Source organism: Balaenoptera acutorostrata, chromosome 12 (genome assembly GCF_949987535.1).
Source record: "Balaenoptera acutorostrata chromosome 12, mBalAcu1.1, whole genome shotgun sequence".
Lineage (NCBI taxonomy): Eukaryota > Metazoa > Chordata > Mammalia > Artiodactyla > Balaenopteridae > Balaenoptera > Balaenoptera acutorostrata.
In genome coordinates this window covers 12781982-12802194 of record NC_080075.1, presented here as the reverse complement: position 1 = coordinate 12802194, position 20213 = coordinate 12781982, and the positions used below count along the sequence as shown (strand labels likewise).

At 41.6% G+C, this 20213-nt stretch overlaps 2 protein-coding genes across 2 annotated transcripts in view; both read left to right on the top strand.

Annotated features, from left to right (window-relative positions):
• Nucleotides 1–401: 401 nt before the first annotated feature.
• On the top strand, nucleotides 402–11637 carry IL1A (interleukin 1 alpha). The gene is made up of 7 exons (XM_007197393.2): nucleotides 402–443; nucleotides 1083–1137; nucleotides 2110–2158; nucleotides 3477–3699; nucleotides 6096–6269; nucleotides 8298–8419; nucleotides 10592–11637. Exons 2-7 carry the CDS (start codon nucleotides 1091–1093, stop codon nucleotides 10787–10789), a joined length of 813 nt encoding a protein of 270 aa, XP_007197455.1. The 5' UTR covers nucleotides 402–443; nucleotides 1083–1090; the 3' UTR covers nucleotides 10790–11637.
• Nucleotides 11638–17275: 5638 nt separating this feature from the next.
• CKAP2L (cytoskeleton associated protein 2 like) overlaps nucleotides 17276–20213 on the top strand; it is a 32511-nt gene continuing 29573 nt past the window's right edge. The window contains exons 1-2 of the mRNA XM_007197392.2: nucleotides 17276–17373; nucleotides 19268–19334. Of these exons, the coding sequence (XP_007197454.2) occupies nucleotides 17343–17373; nucleotides 19268–19334 (98 nt within the window). The 5' untranslated portion in view covers nucleotides 17276–17342. The remainder of the gene's footprint in view (nucleotides 17374–19267; nucleotides 19335–20213) is intronic.

The following is a 20213-nucleotide window of genomic DNA, read 5'->3' as shown; positions in this document are numbered from 1 at the left end:
AAATTAAGCCAAAACACAAACTACGACTCCTAAGCGCCCCTCCAACTCTAACCATCTACAATTCTGCTTTTAGGAGTTCTCCCTCCATCCCCCACCAAATACTTTTAGAAACTTAAGTTTCCTGTTCTTCTTCCCTTTTTCTAAGACTACATGTTTATAATTGTTTAGAGCAAAGCAATAAATAAATGAACCAAGTCAGAAACTCCTGGAATCTCTGCAAACACTATGATCAAGTATATTATTTGTCATTTTTTTGGCCAGTATAAGGTTGAATGAACTTAAAAAAATACAAAGCAGAATTTTTCCCTGTGAATTTCCAGTGGTGCAATCATGGCCACACCCACTCCAGAGCAGACAAAAGACGAAGAAGGCTGACTGGGGCTATAGTCACCACACGGAAAGAGAGCAAGTCATTTCACTGTCGCTCGCTCGAGTCAGCAAAGGTATCGTCCTTAGCACATCTTTGGCTCTTAAAATATTTTTTTGTTTTTCTCCTTGGCTGTGATCTCTCAAACTGCCTTCTCTGAAGCTAAAGCCTCTTCCTTCCTTTCCCATCCCTCTCTGGTTTGGTGTGTGAGTTAGAATCACAGTCAGATTTCAGAAAATGATTCTCTCTACTGGTGGGAAACTGAGGGACAGAGGAACTGGTTTCATATGAGGGCATTGGAGGGTGCAGCCAAGGCTTTCCTTGGAGGGAATCTCTACAACCAAAAACTATTAGGAGAAAACTGGGAATTTCTAACTCTGTCTCTCTCTTGCATCTGTGTAAGGTAAATATCTCATCCTGGTTGGGGTTTTTTGTTTCTTGTTTTTTACTTATTCAAACTTTCATTGAATGCCTACCATGTGCAGTGCATTGGGTTGGACACATAAGGGTTACCAAGATTCTAAAAGAAGTTTACTGTGTAGCGGAGGAGGCAAATACATATGCAGGTAATTCAAGGGAGTGAAAAGAAGAATGCTGAGTGTGAGCTAAGTCATTCATTAAATGTCTCAAGAAACAAAAGGGGAGGTGGTTCTCCTTGCTGGCATCCGGTTCAGAGGCTGGCAGGGCTGACAGCTACTGGTGTTCTCTGTTGCAGAAGTGAAGATGGCCAAAGTCCCTGACCTCTTTGAAGACCTGAAGAACTGTTACAGGTAGGAAAGAGATTCTGTTTCTTGTGATTTAATGAGGGGTTCAAGGCACATTAGAATCCAGCTGGGATTACTGTAACCAGCATGGGGACAGACCCACAGAGGCTGTAAAGGCGTGTCCTACCTCTGAAGTCAGGGCAGGTTCAGTGAAGACCCAGGGAAACAACATCCAGCATGTAAACTGAGGTGAAATTGACAGGGAGGCAGCCATTTTAGAAAGATCACTTTTAAGGTCTGCTGAGTCCTAGTGGTTTTCAACATCTACTTAGACACAGCTTCAGTCTGGTTCACATGCCCTGATACAGTAAGGAGTTTTAATGGATTGTCAGAAAGAGAAACCTTTCTCAGGAAAACTTCTTGATCTCAATCTGGAATAGGAAATGGCTTCACAGCAATTTGAGCATATGAAACATACACAGTCAATCTCATTCAGACATAGGAGAAAGATAATGAATAAAAAGTTAAAATTATAGAACACTTTAAACCAACATGGTATTCCCATTACCTATTAAGATACACTAACCACAAACTAGACTATGGAAATGTTGCCTGGATATTTTGCAAAGTATAAATTATTAAATCTGTTTTAGTAAATACATGAAAGCAAAGTGTAACCTATAACCTATTTGGTTCAAATTTAAATGAGGTGCTTCAAAGGTATTTCTTCTCTCTTGAGGAGCTTAAAATTTTTCCCCGAAATTCAATTACAACTCTTCAATTGGTTAGCCAAGCCTCGTTTTTATAGATAGAGCACAGGTAGAGTTCAAGGCCTGGCCCTATGATTACTAATTCCAAATTATCAGGTACAAATTACTATATGGGTGTGTATGCACAGAGGTCCTTAATTTTCAAAGATGACAGTAATGGCCGTGTGTGTGTGTGTTACCCAAAGCTAATATGGTTATTAAAATATGTTGCCCAGTGACTGTAGTGATATAACAAACAGAATTAAATTCTCATCCTCTTGTTTAACAGTGAAAATGAAGAATACAGTTCTGAAATTGACCATCTGTCTCTGAATCAGGTAAGCAAATGACTGTAATTCTTACGAGATTGCTGTGTTTACGCAGTATTTTCTCTACTAGTATAACAACGGCTTGAATCTTAGATGCTTTTGTTTTACCTTCCCTAGAAGTCCAGAGACATGCATTTCTTCATTATAAGTGAGACCAACTGCCTCTTTGCACTAACAGTTGATGGCATCGTTCATGGTCACCAGATTTTCCCAGAACAGAGCAAGAACTAACCTGAAACTCCAAGAATGGAGTCTCCTGGGTCAGCTTTCAATCAGAATGTTGGTTATACTATCCTGGGACAGCCCCTTTGGGCCACTTCACCAGGGGTCTGTCTCCTTAAGTGACGTGTTGTTGACACCTTCTCTAACACCAGCTCCAGAGATTAGAGATAGCCCTCTAAGTGTAATAGCCCATGAAGCTGAGGTGGAGGAAGCAGACCAGTTGAAAGTAAAAAATCTGCAGCCATTCACATACTGTGTTATTTTGCTAGGAGACCACAAATAGGTACTGCTTTGTGTGTCTTCGGTACTGGTTCTAAAAGCTATACCTAGAGGAGTATTTCTAAAATATTTGAGCATTGTCAAGTAGATGTTTAACCTCCTGAGGGGGAACTGACTGGAAGACTACCACTCACTAAGATCACTTGTAGACCTGTTTCATGACAACATGTCATTTTTTTTTACTGAAGTATAGTTGATTTACAATACTGTGTTAGTTTCAGGAGGAGAGCATAGTGATAGTTTTTTTTTCTGATTATTTTCCATTATAGATTATTACAAGATACTGAATATAATTTCCTGTGCTATACAGTAAATCCTTGTTGCTTATCTATTTTATGTATAGTAGTTTGTATCTATTAATCCCATATCCCTAATTTGTCCCTCCCTCCTTACCTCTCCCCTTTGGTAACCATAAGTTTGTTTTCTACATCTGTGAGTCTATTTCTGTTTTGTATATAGGTTCATTTGTATTATTTTTTAGACTCCACATGTAAGTGATATCATATAGTATTTGTCTTTCTCTGACTTACTTCACTAAGTATAACAAGATCTCATTTTTGAGTCTGTGGTTGGATGACAAAGACCTTCCCAGAGATCACATCTTTTCAGGGAAATCCTGAAAGGAGGGATGGGAGGAAGTGGGTAAAGAGGAAGGAGGCAGAGGAAAAGGAAAGGGGGAAGGAGGGAAAGACTAATGAAACATGGGTTACCTAAGACCAAAATGGACATCCTTCTCTCTAAGTCTGGTGCATAAAACTCCTATTATAAAGGAGTCTCATTCTATGGCTGTGGGCAGCCTCTCAGTTTCCATTTTCCTTCCTCACAGAAGTCCTTCTATGATGCAAGCTATGAACCACTTCATGAGGACTGCATGGATAAATTTATATCTCTGAATACCTCTGAAACCTCTAAGACATCCAAGCTTACCTTCAAGGAAAATGTGGCGAAAGTGGCAGCCAACGGGAAGATTCTGAAGAAGAGACGGTTGAGTTTAAATCAGTTCATCACCGATGATGACCTGAAAGACATTACCAATGATACAGAAGAAGGTAAGGGGTCAAGTGCAATAATATCTTTGTTTTCTATTTTTAAGCAAATGGGGACAGCAGAGTACAGGGGGAAATAATACCTTGAGTAACAAGAGGGCAACCAACCATTCGTCTGGTAACTATAAGAAAGGAAAATTAATTTTTATCCTTCTCCCACGGGAAGAGGTCAGCAGTGGCTTGAGTTTAGCATACCTGCTCACAGACTCACTTCGTGGCCATATTCTTAAGGTCATGTGACTTTTAACCTTTCGACAGAAAGCAGTTATATACTGTCAGTGGGTGACTTCCACTGTGGAAGTTATGCTCCTCCACATACTAATTATGCCTCCTTGGGCAAGTTACTTAACCTTTCTGTACTTCAGTTTCCTCTACTGTAAAATGGAGATAATCAGAGCCCCTAATTGTTGTGAAGATTAAATGAGTCGATACTTGCAAGCTTCTGGACTGAAATAATGCCTGACACATAGAAAATACCTTAAAAATGTTAGCTATTATTGTTATTATTAGTATTATTACTACTACTATTTTGTTAATACTACCAACACTACTAACTTATTAATGGCTGCATTATCTCTAACCTTCACAACAATCCTACATTCTTGTTTTATATATGAGGGAACCAAGCTCAGTGAGATAGTGACCTGCCCAAAATCTCACAGTGTGTAAGTAGTAAAGTGTTAAACCAAATCAGTTCTATCTGACCATAGAAGTCATGATTTTTCTCCCATGCCTTCACTATACAAGCCTCCACATGAAATATAAACCTAATACTTTTAAAGTAACAGCTAAACATTAACACATGTTCACCTAGAAAACTGGAAAATACAAGAAAATACAAGAATGAAAATTAAAACCACTCATACTACCCCTCAGAGTTTACCACTGCCAGCACTATGTTACTTTCCTTAAAGTCTTTTCTATGTGCATACACACACAGGAATATACATGTTAAACATTATCAGGTCAATTACATACAATTTAATATCCAACTTTTTTCATTTGTCAATAAATAAAAGACATTTTAGAGCTCCAGTTTTTTACCATTATAAGTAACATGACAATGAATAGCCATATCAGTAAATCTTCATTTCTATCATTTATTTCCTTAGAATAAAAAATTCCCGGAAGTAGAATTATTCAGAGCCATGAGGATTTGTGAAGCTATTGACACATACCCCTGTTCAGAAAGGTGGTAGATAGAAAAAACAAAATTAAAAAATTTTTTTTTCAAAAAATAAAAAGAAAGGTGGCAGACTATGGAGAACAGTATGGAGGTTCCTTAAAAAACTAAAAATAGAACTACCATACAACCCAGCAATCCCACTACTGGGCATATACCCTGAGAAAACCATAATTCAGAAAGAGTCACGTACCAAAATGTTCATTGCAGCACTATTTACAAGAGCCAGGACATGGAAGCAACCTAAGTGTCCATCGACAGATGAATGGATAAAGAAGATGTGGCACATATATACTATGGAATGTTACTCAGCCATAAAAAGAAACAAAATTGAGTTATTTGTAATGAGGTGGTTGGACCTAGGGTCTGTCATACAGAGTGAAGTAAGTCAGAAAGAGAAAAACAAATACCATATGCTAACACGTATATGTGGAATCTAAAAAAAAAATTGTTCTGAAGAACCTAGGGGCAGGACAGGAATAAAGACGCAGATGTAGAGAATGGACTTGAGGACATGGGGAGGGGGAAGGGTAAGCTGGGACGAAGCGAGAGAGTGGCATGGACATATATACACTACCAAATGTAAAATAGATAGCTAGTGGGAAGCAGCCGCATAGCACAGGGAGATCAGCTCGGTGCTTTGTGACCACCTAGAGGGGTGGGATAGGGAGGGTGGGAGAGAGATGCAAGAGGGAGGAGATATGGGGATATATGTATATGTATAGCTGATTCACTTTGTTATAAAGCCGAAACTAACACACCATTGTAAAGCAATTATACTCCAATAAAGATGTTAAAAAAAAAAAAAAAAGAATGGTGGCAAACATTTAGACCTCCACCTCAGTGACATATAAAATTCCTAGTGGATTCATTTTTTTCTCAGAGTGCATTCATTTGAAAATATAGGTGGAGAATACAAGGAGTCTTCCTGGTTACTTACAAACCTCCAAACAACCAAAAAAGTTGTACAAGTAATCTCTTAAAAAAAAAAAAAAAAAACTATTGCCTGAAGAATTGAAGTTTAAAAAGAAACAAATCAGTAACCACAGGGATAATCCTAGAACCAATTCTGCTGACAGGGTGATTTCACTTCTCTCTCAGTTTCCTCACCTAGACTGGGATATTCTTCATGTCCCTTCAATAGCTTGTATTAGAGCACTTACATCATCTATGTTTGTACTTGGACATTAATCTGAGCTCGTGATAACGGTTTTAGAAATCATCAAGCCCAGATCAGCACATTACAGCTTCCAGAGCAACATGAAATACAACTTTATGGGGGTCATCAAACAACAATGCATTCTGAATGACGCCCTCCATCAAAGTATAGTTCAAGATTCGTCGGGTCAATACCTCATGGCTGCTGCATTAAATAATCCGGATGAGGCAGGTAAATGGACAATTCTGTCATCTTCCAGCACCCTTTTAATTTCTATATTTCTTTTAAGCTTTCTGCTTTTAACGAATAAACCTCTCTAGATTCCTGGCTTTGCACGATTTATCTAGAATAGGATGAAGCACATCACACCCCGTAAAAATTCTGGGCAAGGACAGGAACTTCAGCCAAATCTGGAAGCTTCAACAAGAGAGAGGTGTCTCAGCTATGAAAGCTCTAAGTGCAGTATAAAGCTTTCTGAGATACTATCTCCTTTGGTTCTCTGAGATAGTCTTATCCTTGATTTTAAAGGTAAATAAATGGAGCCTCAGAAATATTCAGTGACTTATGTAAATGTACTCAGAACCCAATGAGGAGCCTGTTGATCAAACTTCCAAATAACACCAAACTAGGAAGAATCATTATCTTTTATTTATTTATTTATTTGTTTATTTATTTTTTTCCGCTGTGTTGGGTCTTCATTGCTGCACACGGGCTTTCTCTAGTTGCGATGAGCGGGGGGCTACTTTTCCTTGTGGTGCTCGGGCTTCTCATTGTTGTGGCTTCTCTTGCTGAGGAGCACGGGCTCTAGTAGTTGCAGCATGTGAGCTCAGTAGTTGTGGCACACGGGCTTAGTCGCTTCGCAGCATGTGGGATCTTCCTGGACCAGGGCTCGAACCCGTGTCCCCTGCATTGGCAGGTGGATTCTTAACCACTGCGCCACGAGGGAAGCCCAAGAATCATTATCTCTGATAACATAATTGCGAGACAAAGTAGCCAATAGGCTGCAAATATGTTCTGAAGAATGAAATTTAGGATGCAAGAAATTTTGTCACAACGATCCAGTTTCCATGGTGTACATATTTTAGCTTAAGGACATGTCATCAGTAAACAAAATTATCTTCAGAGATCCAAAGAGGCTACTTTGTGATAAACAAGCAGGGCTCTTTCTGATTGGATATATTTCAGCTAACATGCTTTCCACTCTAAGACATTTACAAATTATTTTGTGTTCTACTTTCCTACTTAATATTATTTCACACAATTTTCCCACATATTGACAGAGTATTTGTATTTGCCATTTTTAATGGCACTAGACTATTCGATCATGTTGCTGTGCTGGTGCCTTGGGTTTGCTCTAAATAATTCAGTTGCAAATGTCTTTGTTTAAATTATTTCTTTCTCTATGAGCTTATTTCTTTGGAACGTATCCCAGATGCTGGATTTCTAGGCATAAATAATTTTACAGCTCTTATTAAGCATTGTTCTCTAAGGAAAACTGAACTACTTTTCACTATCGTTAGCAACATATGAGTGTATCAGCTTCTAAACCCCTCCATTTTACTCATGACTTCACAAATTCTAGGGTCTTATCCCACTAATATAATTATAAGAGATTCAATAAATATGCAGCCTTCAAGCATTCATTCAACATAGACAATTCTAAAGCCATTAACCAAGTATTTACCTGCTTAGTGAATAAGGCAGACATCGTGAAGGATACAAAGATGTATAAATTCCATTCCTGACCTTCAGGTACTTACACCGTAGTTGGGGACATAACTGCACACACACACACACACACAGAGCATCTTTTTTTATATATATATAAATTTATTTCTTATTTATTTATTTTTGGCTGCATTGGGTCTTCGTTGCTACGTGTGAGCTTTCTCTGTTTGCAGCGAGCGGGGTCTACTCTTTGTTGCGGTGCACGGGCTTCTCATTGCGGTGGCTTCTCTTGTTGCGGAGCACGGGCTCTAGGCACGCGGGCTTCAGTAGTTGTGGCATGTGGGCTCAGTACTTGTGGCTCACGGGCTCTAGAGCACAGGCTCAGTAGTTGTGATGCACAGACTGAGTTGCTCTGAGGCATGTGGGATCCTCCTGGACCAGGGCTCGAACCCGTGTCCCCTGCATTGGCAGGCGGATTCCCAACCACTGCGCCACCAGGGAAGCCCACACACAGCATCTTCATAAACACTTGATTTTACACAAATACAATGGATTTACTTTTTTTTTTTTTTTGGCTTTTCTCTTTGCCAGTGAAATTTGACATGTGTGCTTATATACCAGAAGAGGATCTTCAATGTCCTGTGACTCTAAGAATCTCAAAAACTCTACTGTTTGTGTGTGCTCAAAACGAAGACGAACCCGTATTGCTAAAGGTCAGTTGTTCTCAGTCTCCAATTTACCTTCATTTACAACCCATGCATTTGTAGACGATCCCGAGAGGCAGACACCCCTAGCAGGATGGCACAGTCCTCTTTTCTTCCTACCACAGTCCTACCTGCCCACCTGCTTTCCCATCCTACTTCTTACCCACTACATTCAGAGACAGTTCTAGGCAGGATCTGTGAGAGAGCAAGATGGAGGTGGCAAAATTACATAAAAGGTGAACTGCCTTTTTCTTCTTTCTCTTTTCCCTGCCTGGTCCTATTCACCTCCCATCCCTGGACATCTGTTTATTCCATCCCTCTTTGAGCTTTACTGACATCTACTATCTGACCTACGTGACAGTAGGCTTTAGGACAAGGGGGCCTGCCTCCAAGAGTGTCAAATAAGCCACTGAGATCACAGAGGATTAATCACCTGCCAGTGGGTACGAAGCAAAAGCTGGGAGCCAAGGCTCAAACCCTGGCCTTCTGACTGCACTGGCTCTCTCTCTTCATTGGTGCCAGTTTTCTCTCTCATCCCAGCCTCATCTCTACTACCACATTCCCCACATACAGACACACACACATGCCCACTAGAGCCAAATGTTTTCTCCACTGATTAGTAGGTGACCCTTATTCAGTAAATGTGTAATCCAACCCCTGCTCCCACCTTAACTAGGATTTATGTGGATGCATGTGTCTCTCTTCCTGCATCAAGTCAGATGAAAGTGATGTCTAGAGAGTAGGGCAGTAGCTTCATTCGTGAATTCGTTCAACAAACGTTGTTTATTGAGAGCCTTCTATTTTTCGAGCAGTGTCAACAGCTCAGTAGACGGTGGTGAGCCAAAGCCTTATAGAACTCACTCTTCTGAAGGGCACGGACAATAGATGAGCCAAACAACCATCAAAAAGTGCAAGATGCTGTAAAGCCAATGAACAGGGTGCTGAGATAGAGAAAGTGAGAGCATGCTGTTTAGACAGAGCTCCCTAGAGATGAGAGCTGCTGATAGGAGGGAGCATGCCATGGGGGGGGGGGGGAGGGGGGTGCATTCCAAACAGAAGGATCTGAGTGCACCCAGCCCTAGAGCTTTACAAGGCCAGCTTCAAAGATCAGAAGGGACACCCAAGGAGCTGGGACACCCTGAAAAAAAGGAAAGACAAGTAGAGGAAAGGACTTCAAACAGGGAAGTATCCTGACTTTACTTGTATTTTCTAACTCAGAGAATAGATCAGAAAGGAGGCAATAGAGAAAATCCGATTAAGATGTGGTAGTAACAGTCGGGGTGGGCAGGGGGTGGGAGTTGTGAGACAGGCGGAAAGACGGAGACAGAATCTGGTTATATTTTGGAGATAGAACCAACAGGAGGAAGAGGGGAAAACTGGGAGAGAGATAGGTTTGAGAAATAAAATCCTTTTTGACATTAAAAAACCCAAGGAAACCTCAAAAGGGTATTTAATTCTTTTCAATTAAAAGACTAGAGAAGAAGCATCTTAAGTTAGAACTTGAATTTTGTTTTTCCATGAAACTACTGTTAAATTTTTTTCATACTCACAAGAGGAACAAGAAGAGTGTTGTCTAAAGGGATCACAATTTTCAAAAACTTGTATTGAAAGGATTCAGCTTCTGACATGTCTGGGAAGTTGTGTGTGTGTGTGTGTGTGTGTGTGTGAGAGAGAGAGAGAGAGAGATTTGGGTTTCTTTAGTCTTCAGTTGTTGACTTAAACACAGAGATAAACATGTCTAAATTCTAAATTTTTTTCCCAAAGTATGTTTTGCACATTAAGAGGTCAAAAGGTTTCCAGGTCTTAGTGTCCCTAGTGCTCATATCTGATGCAAAATGCTCTATTCCCATGTTCAGGCAGGACAAGAAGAATGTTTCACCCTACCTGTCAGGATACAGTGAGACACTAGTGTCTTTGGCGATCTTCATGATGACATTGGATTTCTCTCCAGTTAACTGAGGAAATCAATTATTATGAATAGATGGGGCCATACATCTAACAGGCATGTAATAAATGCTTTCTGAATGAACAAATGAATGAAGAACCTATATCATCATGTTACCTAGTCATAGTCCTAAAGTGCTGTGTTTCTCACGAAGACCAAATGCCAAGGGATTGAGCATCAGTTCTTTTTTTAGTATCTTCCTGTTCTCTAACAGATCTTTGTTTTCCTTACCCTAGGAGATGCCTGAGATACCCAAAACCATCAAAGATGAGACCAATCTCCTCTTCTTCTGGGAAGAGCATGGCACTATGTGCTACTTCAAATCAGTTGCCAATTCAAAGTTGTATTTGGCCACAAAGCAAGAAAAACTGGTGCACCTGGCAAGGGGCCCGCCCTCTATCACTGACTTTCAGATGTCGGAAAACCAGCCTTGACTGTGGAGTCTACTTACCTGTGAAGTGTTGACAATCTGTGTGTACCATGCACATGGAGGAGTCAAATCCTGCACTCTTAGTCACTTGCTGAGCATGTGCTAAGCCTTTGTAATTCTAAATGAATATTTACTCTCTCTGTAAGAGAGGACACAAAGTCTAGTAGAACCAACACTAACATATAATGTTGCTTGTTATTTAAAGAACACCCTATGCTTTGCAAACTACCAATCATTTTAATTATTATTATATTATATTATTGTATTATTATACAATCTTGGGAGGGCCAGGGCTACTGACCGTGGCTACCAAAAAGGCTCTACCCATATTACAGATGGGTTAACTAAGGCATAAGAATAGTAAGAAATACCCACAATAGGATTTGGAATGAGAAGCCGTGGGCACAGGATTTCATTCCAACTGCTTAGCTTCTGCTTTTAAGTTGCTGATGGACCCTTTATCAAATACTGTAAGTTTCTGGGACCTCAGTTTGATCATCTTCAAAATGGAGGGAATGATGGCTATATCCTTCCTGCCTCAACAGTATTTTATGCCAATCCATGAGCTCGTTTTAGTAAAATACTTCTTGAAGCTGAGCCTGAAGAAGAAGGCAAAGCATGCAATGTTATCTTAAATTATTATTTATTATACTTATATATTTATAAATATTATTTCTAAGATAATTGTAACATATTATTATATTTATGGCAATTCTTTGCAATCTCTGAGTATGCCCGTGTATCTTCAACAATAGTAGACAGTGTTTTCCAGGCTGAGTGAGTTTCAGGTACTAAGGCACTTTGATCCAAGTTGTGCTTTTTCCATTGCTGTGAAGCTCTGTATTCTAGTACCTGGGAGTTCTGTAATTATGATAATAAATTTATATTAATTACCTTGTTCGTTTGAACTGATAATTGGCCAAAATCTTTCATTCCTCTGCCTTTGTCACTCTTGTGTCATTCAATTTCACCTGCTCTCAAGTCCTACTAGCTAAAATGGGATGAACCTAACTTTGGCAACCACAGGACAACTGTTATCTCAACTTTCTTTTCTGGAACATAAGCAACGTTTCTTCTAGGTTCTAAAAGTTGTGATCCAATCGTAGTGTTACATTACCATCAACAATGTGAACTGATACATTATTATCAATCATAATTGAATATAATTTAGAAAAAAGTAAATCTGGCACATAATTACGTGTTGTCTTAATCATTATTTTACAGCATGGTAATTAGGAACAGATAATAAAAGTAAATAACTATAAGTAGTGTTACAAAACCATACCAAGATTTTATGGTTTTTCTCTCCCCTTTGTTAGCTTGCCAGTATGCATAAAAGGCATAAGAATGATAATATTTCCGGGTTCATTTAAAGCTCATATTACACACAACACATGTGTTCATATGTCCATACAAACTCACACATTCAGAGCCACATTAAGGACTAATGGATCCTTTTGGAAAGCATGGATACAAAGTATGTTGAGTTGGAAAAAGTTGAAATCAAGAGAACTTGGAATTAGATGTGGGAAGTAGTGGAGAAGGAGTAGTCCAAGATGACTCTCAGTTTCCTGCTACTGGAGAGTGGGTGAGTGGTGGTGTCTTAATCAGTATTTTTGGTGGAAATATGGAGTTCTAGGATGAAATATAATGAGTACCATTTTAGACACGTAATTTGAGCTACTGGCAGGACACCCAGGTGCAGATGTACAATGGGCAGATGATGATGTGTCTGGAACTCAAGAGAAGTTAAAACTAGATACAGACTTGGAAGACATCAGCAGGTTTTTAGTAGGTAAAATCCTAAAAATGACATCAGAGAGAGAAGAGAAGAATATGATGAACACTGTTGGTTGTCCACCCAATAACCATCGCCCCATCTTCCTTACTGACAGAACCCTGACTTCATGCAGAAGGAAATATGTCTTGAATTGGCTTAGACCAACTGGACTCAAAGAATGAGTCCAGTTGGTCTGAGCCAATCATGGTCATTCTGTCCTCCCATGACTAAGTCACGTTGAGTTAGTCCTGTCTAATGAGATGTCTGCCGGGGGCAATTTCTGGGAAAGATTTTCTACTCTGATAAAAGAGCCATGTAGAAGAAAGTCTTTTTTTTCTTCCTTCCTTCCTGCATGAGACATGTTCTAAGAGGATGTAGAGCTTGGAACTGTGCTAACCAGCTTGCGCTTGGGAAGACACAGCCACACGCTGAGGATGGCAGAATGGAAGGAGAAAAAGAATCAGCATCTCTGATGACGTTGTTGCACTAAGAATCTACTTACTGCCAGACTTTAAGACCACAAGAAACATTATTGCGATTTTATTTTTTTTATTTTTGGCTGCGTCGGGTCTTCGTTGCTGCGTGCAGCCTTTCTCTAGTTGTGGCGAGCGGGGGCTACTCTCCGTTATGGTGCACGGGCTTCTCATTGCAGTGACTTCTCTTGTTGCAGAGCACAGGGTCTAGGCATGCGGGTTTCAGTAGTTGTGGCGCACAGGCTTAGTTGCTCCAGGGCATGTGGGATCTTCCTGGACCAGGGCTCGAACCCGTGTCCCCTGCACTGGCAGGTGGATTCTTGACCACTGCACCACCAGGGAAGTCCCATTATTGTGATTTTAAATCATTTATATTTGGTTTGCTATTACTTACAGCCAAACTCAGCCTATTTGAGCACCACAGAATACAGACACAGACACAGATACAGAGCACTGCAGAAAAACAGAGAGAAAAGGAAAAAAACCTGTTCTCTTGTTTATTTCACACTGTTCTTTCTAGTTGCCATTACTTTCCTAGGGTTTCTGTACCCCAAGTCTGGCTAGAGTAAGACTAGGTATCAATATTTTAAGAAATAGAGAAATACAAAACACTAAGCAAGCAATACCAATTCAAGAAATCTTAAAAAGCATAATAGCTGGGCTTCCCTGGTGGCGCAGTGGTTGAGAATCTGCCTGCTAATGCAGGGGACACGGGTTCGAGCCCTGGTCTGGGAAGATCCCACATGCCAAGGAGCAACTGGGCCCGTGAGCCACAACTACTGAGCCTGCGCATCTGGAGCTTGTGCTCCGCAACAAGAGAGGCCGCGATAGTGAGAGGCCCGCGCACCGCGATGAAGAGTGGCCCCCGCTTGCTGCAACTAGAGAAAGCCCTTGCACAGAAACGAAGACCCAACACAGCCAAAAATAAATAAATAAATAAATAAATAAATAAAAGCATAATAGCTGCTCAGTCTTTAATAGTGAAATATTGAATCATTCTAGAAATGGCCTCAAATATTATTCTAACAGGATCAGCTATGCATATCCTCTACTCCCTACTCCCCAGCTGCCTAAACAGTGAGAAGGTCACCATGATGAGCTTCAACAATCCTAGCACTGAACTTGTTGGAGTCTATTTCTTTAATATGGTCTTATACATCAGTCTCCAAATTGATGAGAGTAGAGCCACATCACCTGTAAGTCCAAGGTATGGAAGGAAAAGGGAAAGGATATTTCCCTAACCCTCCCCCCAGTTAAATCATCCCTCTGATGCTTACATATACCTACACTCGAACTTTTGGGGGATGATGGAAATAGTTGGGATAACAATAAGTACTGTGTTGGATGTAAAATATGCTTGTGTATCTATACCTATTCCTTGATTCTGTGGTGGTTTCATGACCATATACATTTGTCAAAATTGTCCTCTTGAGTCTTGGCCAATGTTGGCTTGTCAATATCTCTCATAAAACTTGTTACCCAGAAATGAGTATACTATTCAGGATATGGCCAGCCCAGCCCAGCTTAGAGTGGGACCTTGTCCTTCCAATTTCAGACACCATGCTGTTTTTAGAAAGTGACATTAGCTTTTTGAAAGCAAGTGACATTGTTGATTCATATAGGGCTTGTAGGCAACAAAGACCTATAGGTTCTCATCCTAAATTCAAAACTTTAAATATATCCCTATTCAATTTTAATCTTTATTTGGCCCCAGATCTTTCTAGATTGTTCCAGATTCTGATTTTTTTTAATACACTGACTCTTCCTCTTAGTTTTGTGACATCTGTAATTTGGTGAGCATGTTTTCATTTTGTACATAGTATATCATAGAGTATAAAAAATAGGTTACAAACATTTTTGCAAGAGTGCCTGAACTACAGTGACCAAGGGGAGAGTAGTATGAGCAGAAGCTGTAGAAGTAGGCAAAGGCTAGGCCCTGCAGGAGTTGTAGGACTTTAGCCTCAGAGCAATGGGAAGCCATTCAAGCCACAAGATGGATACTTTGCTAGATGAGTTGAGAATTGTTAAACCTATTTAGCTTTTTTTCCGTATTTTGTGTCCTACAAAATAGTTCTTCAAATATCCAAAGAATTTAGAAAAGGGTGCAGAGTCAGCCCATGTTGCTCCAGAGAACAAGGACCAATGAGCAAGAGGCTTATTTGAGCTCTTTTTTTTTCTTTAATTTTCATAATAATCAGCATTGTCTAAAAACAGGACAGGTGAAGCAGCCCCCTGACCCAAGCAGTATTCTTGCATAGATGCAATGCACACATGGGATCTGTAGAATACTCTAGCACTGGGTGGACAAGATGACTTCTCAATCTGCAATCCATTCGATCACTAAGATTCTATAAAGACCAAGAGAACTCCTTTCACTTTTCTGAAACTGTACATGAGACACTTTCTTGCTCATTAACCAAAAATGTTCTTGCCCAGCTCCTAGATTTAACCATTAGGCAAGGATTCATGGTACTAGACAAAGAATCCAAGTTTTTCACTTAAATAATTATCAGTTGTCCTATTTTAAACATATTTGTATACTACTAATGTGTCAAAATATATAAATCCAGAAACCCCAGCACGGCTCCCTCCTGAACACCCTGTTTGGAAACAAAGAGGAGAGCTGCCCCAATGGCTTCATGCCCAGCTGAGCACCCAAATGGTGAAGCAAACCTGGCAAAAATGGGCCCAGACACAGCTCCACCTCTCTATCCACCACCTCTCTGGCACCTAGAGAAGTGGAACCCTAACGCACAGAGTGCCAAAAGCATTTCCCAAACCTCTTCATGAAACTGCAGAATAGCCAAAACGGGGAAATTTTTGAAAGAAAAAGTTTTAGGACAGAAATAAAAGGAATGAGGTGTGCCTAGGGACTCAGGAGGACTGGACCTGCCCCCATTGTCCCTTCCTTGGTTAGGCATACACCCAGCTGATAAGGTCTAATCAAAAATACACATCAAAAAGGAGCCATCCTGAAAACAGTATGGCGGTTCCTCAAAAAATTAAAAATAGTTACTGTATAATCCAATAATACCACTTCAAGTTATATACCCAAAGAATTGAAAGCAGAGGCTCAAACAGATAATTGTACACTCATGTTCAAAGCAACATTATTCACCATAGCCAAAAGATAGAAGTAACCCAAATGTCTGTGACAGATGAATGCATGAACAAAATGTAGTATATACATACAATGGAATATTATTCAGCCTTAGAAAGGAAGGAAACTCTGTCATACGCTACAACGTGGATGAACCTTGAGGACTTAATGCTAACTGAAATAAGTCAGTCACAAAAAGACAAATACTGTATGATTCCTCCTAAATGAGGTTCCCAGAGTAGTCAAAATCATAGACAGAAAGTAGAATGGTGGTTGCCAGGGCCTGGGGGGAGAAGGCAACAGGGAGTTAGTGTTTAATGGGTATAGAGTTTCTGTTTAGGAGGATGAGAAAGCTCAGGAGACAGATAATGGTGTTGACCTGAAATTGACTGCCAGATAGTTTCCCAGCAGAGATGGGTTTATTCAGGATCAGCAGAGAATTGCAATTTGGGATCTGCAACCATGACGAGCCACATTCAAGTCAAGGGAAGGAAAATGCTTTTACAGAGGGGGAAACGGAAGTTGGGAGAGCTGTAATTAACAAAGAGTCCCTGGCTTTTCATTGGCAAGTCCTTGCCAGGAAGGAGGAGTCTTTGTACAGCATTGTAAATGTACATAATGACACTGAACTGTACACTTAAAAATGGCTTAAATGGTAAACTTTGTTTTGTATATCTTACCACAGTGAAAAACATAAAAGGAGCCACCCTGCAGTACTAAAAACTAAGATCCTTTGGCTTCAGAGACCCATAACAAGTGGAGATGTACACTTATGTGGAGCCGCCAACTTCATCATTTTGGTTTTATCTTATTTTTATGTGAACCTTAGCATCTAAGGGGGCTGGGGAGGCGTTGTCTATGGGGCCCGGGTGCTCCCCCATCGCTCATCCCCGCAGCCTTCAGCGTAAGTGACAGCACAACAGCCCAGAAACCGCATCCTTAAAAGTGGGGCTTAGCCTCCCACTCAATCACCCGCCCTCAATGCCAACTGCTCGCTCACTGTACGTTTTCCAATCAAAGGGCCCCCTGGGTGATTTGACGGGCAGAGCCAACCACAACGCGTCTATTTCCTTTTGTCCCGCCCTCCCCTGCTTCCGACTGGCGGGTTTCAAACCCACGGGAGCCAATGAGAGTGGGCGCATGCGTGACGCGCCGGCCTTGACTCCGGGCGCGGCCTTTGAAGAAGAACTGTAGCTGGGGAGTCATGGTGCTGCCGGGGCCCTCCGCCGCCGCGGGTGAGTATGACTTCGAGCCGCTGTGTCTTACGGGCGGGGACGAAGGGAGACCCCCGAGTGAGTCCTTTAGGCGGAAGTGGCCGGTCCGCTCGCCTGCCCGCCTCTGCCTCCCCGTTGGCCTTTCCGGTCCTGGGGGCGCTGACCCGAGCCCAGGCCCTAGGCTCCGGTGAGAAGTCGGGGCCGGGGATCGGTGAGGGTGTACGCGGGGCCATGTGCCTCCCAGGCATCTTCCCAGTGACTCCCGCAGCAGCTCTGCAAAAAGCTGTCATTGTCACCTCGTTTGGGTAAAGAACCTGAGTCCCCTTGCCCGGGGTGGTACAGTCAGTAGGAAGCCAAGCGCTCCTGCGGCCCATATTTGGCTCCAGGCGGAGCCCGGGTGTGGCCCTCGGGGCAGCGGCGGCCGCCCGAGCTGTGACAGCTGTCAAGGAGGGTCTCACCCCGACGCGGAGCTCATCTCCTCGCAAGCCCGCGCGCCCTGGTGGAAGCTGATGGGTCCCGGGCTCCCTGACCTCTTAGATGTGCCTGATGCCCTTTGCTGACTTTCAGCGTACTCCTGCTCAGGTGCCTGCCACCTGCTCCAAAATGCGCACAGTGTTTTGGTTTCGGTAATAATGCATGTTGACTGTCTCCCAGGGCCCGGGCAGTGTTCTAGGCACTTGACACAGCAGCCCTTCAAGATGGGCATTTCTGCCCCATTTTATAGGCTCAGCAGCAGCAAGGTTTGGTAACTTGCTAGAAGTCACAGAGCTGGGATTCCAGCCCCATCTCTCAGCCTCCAACAGTCCTCTTGACACAGCTGCCTCCTAGGGATGCATCAGAGGCAGATATCAAAACACAAGGCATAAATACACTACCACGTGGAAAATAGATAGCTCCTGCTCTGCGATGGCCTCGTTGGGTGGGATGGGGGGGGGGCCGGTCCAAGAGGGAGGGGGTGTGTGTATGCGAATGGCTGATTCACTTGGCTCTGCGGCAGCAGCTAACACAACATTGTAAGGCAATTATACTCCAAAAACGAAAAACAAAAAAACCCAAAAAAACACAGGGCAACTCAGTTTAAATGAGGTTGGGTTGTTTTGCACCCCGAAAGCTTTTTTTTTTTTTTTTTTAAACCATTACTGAATTTTCGCCTTTTCCAACCACCCACTCCGCTCACTCAGTCTCTGCCTCTGGACTCCCGTAAGTTCTTTCTTTGACCCTATTTAATGGCACCTAGATTTTGCCTTATATTGTAATTATTACTGTGTTTATTTTATCTCCACTACTAGATTGAAACTTCTTGAAGATGGAAATACTGACTTTTCATTCCCTCACAGATGCCTTGCTTAGAAAGTCACCATATGGATAGATGTTTGCCATGAACCCCCTAACCTGGCCTATTTTGTCCTTAGTACCAAAGGAAACCGTGTAAAGGTTTGGGGGCAAAAATCATCATTCCTGTTAGAAGGGATTAATAAAACAAGGCCCGGGCTTGCCAGCTTAGGTGGGCCAGTAACAGAATTTCTTCATGCAAAGCTTGATGTGTTGGAGCTGAGAACTGTGGCTGTGAGCAAGGGCTTTGGGTTTGGATAAACCTGGTTTCAAATCCTGGCTTAGCCACATGTTATCTGGGTAACTTTGGGCATATCATTTATCCTCTTTAAATTTCGGACTGTAAAATACCTCCTAGGATTGTTGTGCAGATTAAAGGAAGTAACACAAGTGTGAAGAGCTTTGTACGTGGCATATAAATGATATTGTCGATGTTGATGTTAACTTGGAGGCACATTTGTAGGGCTAAGGACTTTATAGCTTTATGGTCCAAAGCCAAAATCATTACAGGAAGGTGTCATCTTTTAGAATATAAATGAACTGGTTAGAATCTCATGCGTTTGTTTGCTCGCCTGTTTTGCAGAAGAGCGGCAGAGAAAGCTCCAGGAGTACCTAGCAGCCAAGGGAAAACTGAAGTGCCAAAACACCAAGTGAGTTTGTCTCCCACGGTTATGCAAAGTTCCGTTGCCCTGGTTGCTAATAGCAACTTAAAGCCTTTGCAAAACATAGCCCTTTTGTTTGCAGTCTGCTCAGACTTGCCTTGGGATCCTATGATTTTTCAAAAAGGGCATTTCCAGTCCAGGCATGACAAAAATGTTGGCCAAGATTTAAGCATTACTACTGTGACAGTCTCCAAAGGCGGGAGAGGAGGGTCTACAATATCACCAGCAATGCTGCAAGCTTTTCCTCTCCCTGCTGTGTTTCCTGGGAGAGTGATTCTCGGTGAAGGCAGTGTTTGGCCAAGGAGTTGAATGATCCTGGTTCTGGTGCTTCTCTCTAAAGCAGGAGAGCCGGTTCAATCCATCCTCCATAAGCTGCACACCCACATCCTCCAGCCTGACAGGGCTCTTTGGTCTTCCTCTTAGCACTTACTCTTGAGGTGAACAGAATATGACTGCTTCACTTTGATCTTTTGTCAACATCTTGTCATCTAAATGGTGTTATCTCACTTGCCTTAACATTGATATGTTTTTCTACCCAACATGTTGCTAAATTTTTATGTGAAAATCAATTTTTACAAAGTTAGCTTTCACCCTTTGTTTTAGTTTCTTGTTACTTTGGGTTTTTACTGGACTCTATTTCCTTGATTAAATAAACCTAATTCACGTAGTCAACATATATTTATTTAATACCTATAATGTATCAGTCACTCTTGCTTCTGAAGGTATGCGGTCCCTGCCTTCCCAGGACTTACATCCAAGATGGGAGAAACAAGCATCAAGTCATGATCAAAGTCTCTGTTAGTCTGGCAGTTTATGATCTGTGAAGATTGAGTCTAAATTCTCTGCTTTTCTCTTTTTTTGCATTTT